The following is a 10,189-nucleotide window of genomic DNA, read 5'->3' as shown; positions in this document are numbered from 1 at the left end:
ACTGAAAAAATCCCGTCGGATTGTCGGTCTACGCATTGTTGCCGCGTTCTTTTTGTTCCGACGGTTTCATTCACGCCACACATTTGCCAATCGGTGTTCAGCATAAGGGAGCGGACGGAAAGGCTCGGCAAAGTTCCATTTTTCAACACGCAAGGTGGAAGCGTCTTATTCTTGCTGGAGTGGAAACTTCAACGGGGCCTGGCATTGGTTAACTCAAAGAGTCTTTTTTTGAAGAAGACGAGTTGCCCCAGTGCTGTTTAGTGAGGATTCAGGTCACTGACGCACAAACTTTGTTTTCTCTTCGAATTTCCATCGTTGTCCAACGTTCCCATACACATACACACGCACGCATGTCTTTTTTTTTTTTTTGCTTCTTTATAAATATATAAAGAAGCCGTTCTTCTTTATATATTTCTTCCGTCCACCTGCGTTCAGAGTAATTCTCGACTTCATCCGCTCGGCGTCGCTACAAATCACCTCGTGATACCCAAACCGGAAACCGTCAGTGGCGTCCGGCGCCCAACCCGACCGAGACCAACGCGCGCACGCACATGCGCCCTCGCGGATGCTGCGATAGCCCCCCCCCCCTCCCCCGCCCGCAGGAAGCCAGCCGGGTTGGCGAGCATGTAGGCGGCGCGGCTGCGTTTCGCCGGAGACGGGCCGCTGAGAAGCCGGAGCCTCCGGTCGAGGCCGACGGTTGGTCAAGACATCCGCAAGCGCAAAAGCGGTCATCGCGCCGAGCATGGGGCGGCTGCGGAGAAGAGCTTGCGCGGCTCTCTTCGTCTTCGCGGTCTTCATCTTGGGAGCCATGATGGCACTCCGGACACTCAAGACCGGGGACGGCTTCTCGGCTCCGGTTCCCAACAGGCCGGAGCGGGGCGCCGCGCGGCGGAGCTCGCCGTCGTCTTCGCGCGGCGGGCGGCGCGCCGAGGCGGCGGGCGCCGTGTCCGATTCGGCTCCGGGGCCGAGGGTCTTCGACGACGTGCACATCTTCTACTACGCGTGGTACGGAACCCCGCGCTGGGATGGCAAGTACGTGCACTGGGACCACGTCCTGGTGCCGCACTGGGACCCGAAGGTCGCGTCCGGCTACCCGCGGGGGAGGCACGTCCCGCCCGAGGACATCGGCTCCAGCTTCTACCCGGAGCTGGGCCCGTACAGCTCCAGGGACCCGGACGTGCTGGAGTCCCACATGGAGCAGATCGCGGCTTCGGCGGCGGGTAGGCGAACGTTTCGGCGGCGGCCGGGCTCACTCGAGCCTTCGCGTTCCGCGTGACTCGGTCGCGTTTCTCGGCCTCGCCAGATGACGACACGACGACGTGACAAAGCCGCGAATAGAGAGAGAGCAAGCGGCCGCTTCGACCTTTCGTTGATCGGCCGATCGATTGACATCTGAGGGCGAGACGTGACGCGGGAGTCTGAACGATGACGCAACATATTGCCCCCATCCGCTGCTTCATTCCTTAAAACAACTTCAACACACAAAATCATCATTTCCATCCATAAACACAGACAAGTAAGGGTGTGCTGCCCCCCCCCCCCCCCCAGATGTTAGAATTGGCTAAACAAGCATTTCTTTTTTTTTTTTGGTCACTTGACAATCCACATTGTCAACAGCTTTGATTGACAGCCTGACGCGACATGAAGTCGCTCTGGATTGGAAAACAAAAGCGCGCGTTTGTTGTAAATCATCAAAAGGGCTGGTTGATATGATTGACAGTGACATGACTTCTACTTTTCTCAGTGAAGGAGTCAGTTCAATACTTGACTTTTTTTTCAGTACCGAGTGTGAATATTTTAGCAGCAGCGCCCGGATTTATATATCCCTCTAAAATTCGGTGACTTTTTGAGCGTTGATTGCAAATTTGCGGAATTGATCCCGCAAGCAAATCCCCCAGCACCACGGACAGCTCCCTTCGCCATGTGCGGCGTGCCGGAGTCACTCGGAAATCTTTTGCCATCGAATATCTTTGTCGATGCGCAGTGACGATTTCTAATTTCCCAATGAAATGGATTAGAGTCTCTGTTCCAGCCGCCCCCCCCCCCCGCAACACCATTCTTGGTGTCATACGTTTTTCAGAATAGGTAGAAAAGAATTAGCACCGTACCAAAGTGCACACAACATAACATTAAATCCGACTAAACTGTACTTTTGGGAACCCGTCCTCTAATCCTCTGCTGAAAAAAGGACCCCCGTCGCCCCCAGCCTACTTTTTGTTGCTCGACTCGGTCCGAAAAGAATTGCTTAGGCGCCGCCTGGCGGCAGGGCTCCGTTTCCCGCAAAGAGGTTGAGTGCACCTTCAAAGTGAGCATTCTCGACTTTGTCAAGTCGCTTTGGTTGAGATGTGACTCATGTTGTGTCCAACGGCACCGCTGGCTGAAATATTCATGCTCGTGCGCCATAGCCCGAGGGACGCCACAATCCCAAGTGTCCGCTAACGGACCACGTGGGTTGACTTCTTGAACACCCCCAAACATTTGCCCCCGAGGAAGCTCGCGCTATCTTGCCGTGTTAGCACCACCTCTAACCAACACATTTTACACACACTTGTATGTATATGTATATCCATCCATCCATTTTCCGATTCACTTTATATATAGACACACACACACACATAAATTGCGTCCATTTTGAATAGTGGTCAAAGACCGAATGAACTGCCCTTGGCAATAATGCTTTTACTTACCAGCCTACATCTAGCAGGACACGTAGCACAACTTTGGGACGCTGAAGTCGCTCTGAAAGGATTTGCCCGAATGGTTCTGCAGGGGTTCTGGTGCTGTCCTGGTACCCTCCCGGCATGGCCGATGACAACGGGGAACCCACTGAAGATTTCGTCCCTTCCATACTCGACGGCGCCTATAGACACAATCTCAAGGTAAGAACAAAATCAAACCGCGCGTCGTCGCTCTGGCTTAGCACTTTCGGAGGCGTTTCGACCCGATGACGTTTGCGCGCGTGCATCCGACGACGATAAAACTTTAGTTGGCGTTGCCCGTGTACGGTCGGGGACGATAAGCGCGCTTCGGGTTTGGTAAATCATGTGACATCGGAGCTACTCGAGTGTCGCGCGCCCCGCCGATAACCAAGAGGCAGGTACGGAAAGGCCAGACGGGCTCGTCATTTCACAACAGAGCTCCGTTCCTACTGCGGCGACGGGACGGCACAAGAAAGGATGGGCTGGGGCGGGTTGCTGCAAGACGAGTCGTCACCGTAGGGACCGAACGTACGAGCCCAGCGACGGTGGACCGATTGCCAATTAGCTCGGAAAAGAAGCGGCGGGAATATGGGGGCGAGCGCCGGGCTCGTTGAAAGCTTGGAAGGCTGCCCGCCGGCGATGAAAGAAGCCACATTTGACAACGGCACGCTTGAAGACCCCGGTCCCGGACCGCTTCAGATAAGGAGCCGTCCTCGAGTCTTCTTGCGTTTCATGGAAAAGGCGCGCCCGTGGCCTTTGAACCCTTCAGCTTCCGAAGCGTTCGCGTACGCGTCACTTGGGATCGCTCGCTACGCTGCCGTCGCCCGCGTCGGTTGAAAAGTACAACCCCCCCCCCACCCCCCCAAAGACAGAAAGGGACCGCTGCTCCGCGGTGAAGAGGCCGCTCTTCTCGCAGGTGGCGTTTCACATCCAACCGTACAGAGAACGGAACGAACAGAGCGTGCTCGACGACGTCAAGTACATCATCGACAGGTAAGGAGACCGCACGCACGAGCGCCCGCTCGGATCCCGCCCGGGCGCGGGGGCCTCCGGCGAGAGCGACTCCCCGGCGGACTTTGTCCCGCTCACCCCCAGGTACGGCCGGCACGCGGCCATGTACAGGACGGCGGCGGCGTCGGGCGCGGGGAAGAGGCTGCCCCTGTTCTACGTCTACGACTCGTACCTGACGCCGGCGGAGTCCTGGTCGCAGCTGCTGACGGCGGGCGGGGCCCGCAGCCTGCGCGGCTCGGCCTACGACGGCGTCTTCCTGGGCCTGATGGTGGAGGAGCGCCACAAGCGGGACATCGCGGCGGGCGGCTTCGACGGCATGTACACCTACTTCGCCTCCAACGGCTTCTCCTTCGGCTCGTCGCAGCGCAACTGGAAGGCGCTGAAGGCCTTCTGCGACGACAACGAGCTGCTGTTCGTGCCCGGCGCGGGGCCGGGCTACGCCGACGCCAGCGTGCGGCCCTGGAACGGCCGCGGCGCCCGCGAGCGCGTCGGCGGCCGCTACTACGAGACGGCCCTGCGGGCGGCGCTGGACGCGCGGCCCGACGCGCTGGCCGTCACCTCCTTCAACCAGTGGCACGAGGGCACGCAGATCGAGAGGGCCGTGCCCAAGAAGACCGCCGCCAGGGTCTACCTGGACTACCGGCCGCACGGGCCCCAGCGCTACCTGGAGCTGACCAGACGCTGGGCCGAGAAATTCCACCGCGAGAAGGAGCGCTGGCTCCTGTGAGGCCCGCGCGGGCGGGGAGATCCGGCGCCGCCGCCGCCGCCGCGCAACCTGCAAACTGTCACGCTCTTTGCCATTTTTTCCCTTTCCGCTTCGGTTGAATTCGGGTCTCCATTCAAAACCTAAGACGCGCGGGTACAGAGTACATCGGAGTGGGAAACCGCCGGCGGTCCGCCGCGGACGCGCGTGGCCATTTTTCTCCGTCGCCGAGCGGGCGGCCGTATTTCCGAGGTACGGGTCGCGCGCTCTTTGCGGCCGAGCCGCCCGCTCCGAATACGTCCGTTCGCGTGCGAAACGAAGTGACGATGATGATTTCTATTCCGGCGCTAAATCGACAAGATTGCAAGCGGCGAAATCTGGCGATCGAGCGGAAAAGGGGAAGAAAAAAAAAGACCGACGTTGGATCGGCGCGCGAGCGTCTGGCTGTCGCGTTTCGGGCGAGCCGAATAAAGTTCGGAATCCCAAAAGACGTAGACGCTAACGAGGTCTCCGTGACAAACGAATACTTCAATTCATTGTCGCTTTGACGACGTACTCAACATAAAGCGCCGGTCCAAACGGGGAGCGGGGAGAACACGAGACAAATGACAAAAAGCGCCGGCGACAAAAGGCGAGGGGACAAAACGAGAACCGAGTCGACAAACGAAAAAGGACGTATCAAAACGCACGCGAGAAAAGCCAAATCACGAAGGCAAAATAAATGGTCCCGAGAAGCCAAAAGCCAAAACGCGACGAGACGGATAGCCAAAATAGCTGTCGGAGGATGGCGATAAACAATACTCCGACAACAGAAGAGTCCTTCCATACAGTACACCGTCCCATAACAATCCATCGGCAGCGGGCGTGCGCCCGCAAGTCCGCTCGTGCCACCCGCTGGCCAGACCGAAAACTGAACCGTGACGCCGGCTGGACCGCGGCCCCGAGAACCGCATTTCAAAGAGTCCGGTCGAGTCGCGCCGGCAAGCGGGCGCGGTTGGCCGCAGCCTTCTCGGCGCGTGGACCAAAAGGGGCTCGTTCCGGCGGGACGGACACGCGCTCGCTCGCTTTTGGCCACTGCGAATTTGGAGGCCGCCTCCCTCTCGTGTTTTGTGCGCGCGTGCGACAATGAGGCCCCCGACACATTTGCAGATCAGCTTTTATTGTACACCCGTAACAGCTTTGAGGCAACCGTCCCGAGGAAAGCCGGTGACGGACACATTCCCACTTTGTCTAGCCCCCCCCCCCCCTCTTCTGGGGGGGTTCAAGCAGTAAAACAGAAATCCTCCAAAAGCCGGCACGTGACACGTGACCGGTGAGAACGAGGAGGCGGAGTCGGCGACGACAAGATGCGGCATTCGGAAAGGAGAAGAAGAGCTTGATGGTGCGTTCCCTCGCCATTCGGACGGTCATCCCGAGTCCTCGGCGGCCAGCCCGTATTTGCCCTCCAGCACGTCCACGGTGGAGGAAAAGGCACTAGGACCCGGGCAGAAGGCTTTTGGGCTTTCTCCTCAAGCGCACGCAAAGAAGCCACGGCACAAGCGCGGGCGGCGCCCCCACTTCCAAAAGTCATCGGCCTTTTGCATGGAAATGCCCTCATCCCTTGCGAGCCCCCCCAAAATTCGGACACAAACGCTTTCGAAAGCGTAGAAATGCGTCAAAATATAAAACGAGTCCGCGTTACAATAGGATGATTGCATGTCACAAACAAAGAATAAAGAGAGCAAAGAAGAAAAAGGCTGCTCGGTCAACTTTTTTGCCCTCTTTAGTCCACGTCCCCCCCCCAAGTGGCGTTTCGTCAACAACCGCTTCGGTGGGATCCTCGGAAAATGGCCACGGCAACCTCGGATCGCCCGAGCGGCGGGCGCTTTTTCACACGCACGTCAAACCACCGTACGCCGCACGGACGCGTTTCTCTCGATGGACCTCCGCGCGCGGCGGAGGTCCCCCTCGGCCAATGGCGGCGGCTCCGAGTCGCCGGCCTCGGGGAAAGCCGCGGGCAGCCCGCGCTGTATTTTTACCTTTCGCGACAAGAGGCCATATTTTCCCGTCGGGGCGTTTCGTAACTCCGAGAGACGGTCGTAAGTAGAGGTCCCGCCGTATTGGTTTGGCGACTTGTCGCCGTGTCGGTTTGCTTTCGGTTCAGACCGCGGACCGCCCCCGAAAAGTTGAAGCGAGCCTCTTGGGGTCGGAGCGACGCGCGCCGTACGCGGCGCGGGGCTCTCCGGAGCTGCGGCGCGCCGAGCGGAAAGGCGCGCGGCCGGCTTCCGGCAAAGCCCGCTCGCGAGAGCGGTCTCGCTCGGCGCCAAAGGCGGCGGTTCCCGCTGCGGGCGACCGACCCCAAATCGGCGATTTCGTGCGCTTTCGGTTAAAGCCGGCCGGGTTGCCCCGCGCGCTTCGACCCGCGCGACCCCAAAACATTTGGCGCGGAACGGATGTCGTATTTGCGCGTTTGAGAACGGGCTTTTCTTGAATACGACGACTTTGTTTTGTTTATTCAGATTTTCAAAAGAAATATCGACAGCTATGGATTTTATTCGGGGGGGGGACGCAATCGTTGCCCAAAGTAATTTGCCCCGATGCTATTCAACGGCCTTGCCGCATACGTGACGAATATTCGCTCGCGCAATGGAACGAAATGAAGCAAAACACGACGGCCGGTCGGCCTTTTGCCGGTGTTGAAATGAAGAAGAGGAGGAACTCACCGGCCGGCTCGGATGATCCGGTACTTGCCGGGCGCGGACAGGTCCACCACGGTGGAGCCCAGCCGGCTGCGGTCCCCTATCGGCCCCGCGTCCACCACCACGGCCAGCTCGGGCCAAAGATCTTCAAATTCCTTCAAATGAAAAAGAGAGAGCACCGAAGGTCCGCGGGCGGCGGCGGCGGCCACCGCCGTCTCCTCTCGCGCGTCAACACTTACGCGGGCGGCCACGGTGCTGCTTTGCGCGCTGACGTTGGCGCTGGTCAGCGCCAGGGGCTCGCCGCACATCTGGCAAAGACGGCGGATGAAGGCGCAGTCCGGGATGCGGACGCCTACGAGCTGAGTGCGGGCGCGCGCCGTGAGAAAGGCAAGAAGAAGGGGCCGCGTGGGGCGCGCCGCCGCTTACCGCCGTGAAGGGGTTGAGCTCTCTGTTGAGCACCGGCGACCTTTCCAGCACCAGCGTGACCGGGCCCGGCAGGAGCTCGCGCAGCAGGTCCTCCTTCACCTTCACCTGACAGTACCTGCGCGCGGGGGCAAGAGGGTGGGCTCTCGTGGGCCCTTTTTAATCGGCAATCTCGCTCGGCCTTCCGCGGAGACGCCCGGTCGGCGTTCGCCGTCAAACCGCGCCACTTTACCGAGCGCCCGAGATGCCGCGCTCGGGAAGGAGATGGCGAGAGTTGCCAAAGCCTTCCCGCCGCCGGCGATGCCTCGGCGCACGTGTCGAGGCCGCGTTTTCCCCACGGCGGCGCGCGCTTCGCTTCGCCGCGAACAACGCGCGGCGGCCGTGTCGTCGCGCGCCAAAGGGACTCCCTCTTTCTCACTTTGCGACGATTTCACGGAGCCGCCGAGAAGGGGGTCGCGTCTGCGATATTTTGCGCTAAAGAGGTCGCGGGAAACCTCGGCCCTTGTCCGCTTCGGCCTCCTTTTTGTCCAAATGAAGGAACCCCCCCCCCCCCCTCTTCAAAAGTGTTCAAGCGGTGTTCGAGGGCTGCGCCCCTTCAAAGCCCGCGTTGTGCTTTCCGCTCCAAGTCCAGTCACGAGAACGCAGTCCCCGACCTCTTTGCCGCCGCCGCGCCGGAGAGCGGAAACGCTCGCGGTCGCCAACTCGCAATGGCAAGACGGCCTAAAAACATCCAAATGCGGCGAGTCTAACATCCGCCCAAACGTGCGGGCTGTGGGTTTCTCGCAATGGAGTTGGCCGGACGCACGCCACGTTGACCCGGAGGCGCGGGTTTGTCGCCCTCGTTGGCTTTCGGAGGCTCTTCTCACGTTCTTACTTGTATATGTGGTGGATTTCGCCCACGCAAATGGCCAAAGGCTTGCGCTCGTCGCGCCCCTTGATGTCGTAGATGCGGCGCACGGCGGCCGAGTTCTGGGCCAGACACGCCAGGCCGTAGATGGTGTCGGTGGGCACGGCCACCACGCGGCCGTCCCGCAGGGCCGCGGCCGTGCGGCTCAGGACGGCGCCGACATCTGCGCAAAAAGGGGATTGCGCCTTCAAGGACCTCGTCGGCAAAAAAACGCGACCGCGAGCGGCTTCGCCTCTCTCCGAAGGCGATGCCGGCGAATGTTAACGACTCTTTAAGCTTTTCCAATTAAACATTGAAGTAAATATGCGTACCGCTCTACTCTTTGTCTCAAGTATATCAATTCTATCACCACTGTTGACATGACATGCTGGTACCCACATACACCTCCAAAAAATCCCGGGGGGGGGGAGAAGCTAACCCTTCATTGCGTTTTTCACGATCATGGCCGAGTCCCGGTGCCCACTAGAAGTGAGGGAACACCGTCACGGTGTACCGTTGACGCTTAAGCTCTTTGCATCCACTTTTGGCTGCTGCTGCTCAACCCGTATTGTTTTGTGTTTTTTGTTATTGTAAAGTGTCCTTGGGTGTCTTGAAAGGCGCTTATAAATAAAATCTATTATTATTACTATCTAGCGCTTACTTCAGAGTTCCCTCTCCCCGGCCACTTCTTCCCGAGGGATCCCAAGTCTCTCCAGCGTGTCCTGGGTCATATCCGGCCGGGGGGCCTTCATGCCCATAATACCTCACCGGGGTGGCGTCCCCTAGACATCCGAAAAAGCAAGCTTCTTCTCTCAGGGGGGGGGGGGGGGGGGGGCAGAGAGCAACCGGCAAATTTACCGGTCGATGCCTGAGCTGCAGTATCACATCACCACCTCATTTTTCTTGGGGGTTGAGGGGTGAAAGGTCAAAAAGGCCGGTGCCTAAATGGCCCTTTCTTTACAGGCCATGCTCACGTTACAATGACTTGAAAAGCTGAAGCGCTGGTTTTCTGGGCTCTACCACCGTAACAGAAAGCCGGGAACGGCGACGGCGGTTAATGCGGCGTTCGTAGCAGAGCGGTCCGACGGGGGCAGACGACAATCTCAATCTGACGTAACAAGCAGCCAAGTTTACGTTGCCGATTCTACAAGACTGAACAGAAGGGGGGGGGGGGGGGGGGGTCGGGTCGTCGGGCGTGTTCTTACCTGTGGGGGGTTCCTGCGGAACAAACGGTCCGTCGCCGCCGGCCGTTGGCAATCGCAGCACTTTGGTCTTCAACCGTTCACACATTTCACTTCCGACTCGGCAAACGGCGGCACCGTGAGCGCCTCCGAATTGGATTCTTTGCACCGCCAACTCCCGAAAAGCCTTCATGAAACCGCGTCAGTCGCGGAAAGCGCACAGGTCCGAGAGGAGAAACACGCTTCCCGTCGGACGACGTGAGCCAATGCGGAAGTGAATTCTTCCGGGTTACGCCCTTTAAGCGCGCTTGACATCATTCTTAAAGGGCTAGTAACACTTGTTTTCTGGTTCTTTTTCCGCCAGCCACCCAAGTACGTTGACGCACGACTAAAAACTTAAATCATTTGGACCATCTAGCTTCTGGCCCAATTTCATTTTGAAAACACTGAATTGGAAAAGGTCACTTTTCACGGTCCCCGCCGCCTCGACCAATGAAAAGGCGCGCGATTTAAATGACGACTATTTGAATCACCTGCCTCGTCTCGTATTGATCGCGTGCCGAGTGGAAACGCTCCGAGGTCTCCGGAATCCACGATGTCCGAGGCGA

The 10,189-nt window shown here is 58.8% G+C and overlaps 2 protein-coding genes across 3 annotated transcripts; one reads left to right on the top strand and one right to left on the bottom strand.

The window, feature by feature from the left end:
• The first annotated feature begins 200 nt into the window (after positions 1-200).
• On the top strand, positions 201-6,147 carry maneal (mannosidase endo-alpha like). Its single transcript, XM_086114432.1, has 4 exons — positions 201-1,220; positions 2,770-2,879; positions 3,616-3,692; positions 3,795-6,147. Exons 1-4 carry the CDS (start codon positions 743-745, stop codon positions 4,435-4,437), a joined length of 1,308 nt encoding a protein of 435 aa, XP_085970558.1. The 5' UTR covers positions 201-742; the 3' UTR covers positions 4,438-6,147.
• Positions 5,556-9,914, bottom strand: yrdc (yrdC N(6)-threonylcarbamoyltransferase domain containing). 2 transcript variants are annotated; one of them, XM_086114434.1, is made up of 6 exons: positions 9,606-9,914; positions 8,389-8,584; positions 7,518-7,632; positions 7,331-7,450; positions 7,116-7,246; positions 5,556-5,886 (listed from the first exon to the last, which is right to left on the bottom strand). In XM_086114434.1, exons 1-6 carry the CDS (start codon positions 9,772-9,774, stop codon positions 5,820-5,822), a joined length of 798 nt encoding a protein of 265 aa, XP_085970560.1. In that variant the 5' UTR covers positions 9,775-9,914; the 3' UTR covers positions 5,556-5,819. The 2 variants fall into 2 exon arrangements, with proteins under 2 accessions (XP_085970560.1, XP_085970559.1); XM_086114433.1 differs by having other exon boundaries at positions 7,116-7,450.
• Between the last annotated feature and the right edge of the window lie 275 nt (positions 9,915-10,189).

The sequence above is a fragment of the Hippocampus guttulatus genome, chromosome 6 (genome assembly GCF_054856545.1).
Source record: "Hippocampus guttulatus isolate MCC_2025c chromosome 6, RoL_Hgut_1.0, whole genome shotgun sequence".
Taxonomy (NCBI): domain Eukaryota; kingdom Metazoa; phylum Chordata; class Actinopteri; order Syngnathiformes; family Syngnathidae; genus Hippocampus; species Hippocampus guttulatus.
Note: the sequence above shows the minus strand (reverse complement) of the source record. Positions and strands in the feature narration are given on the sequence as shown.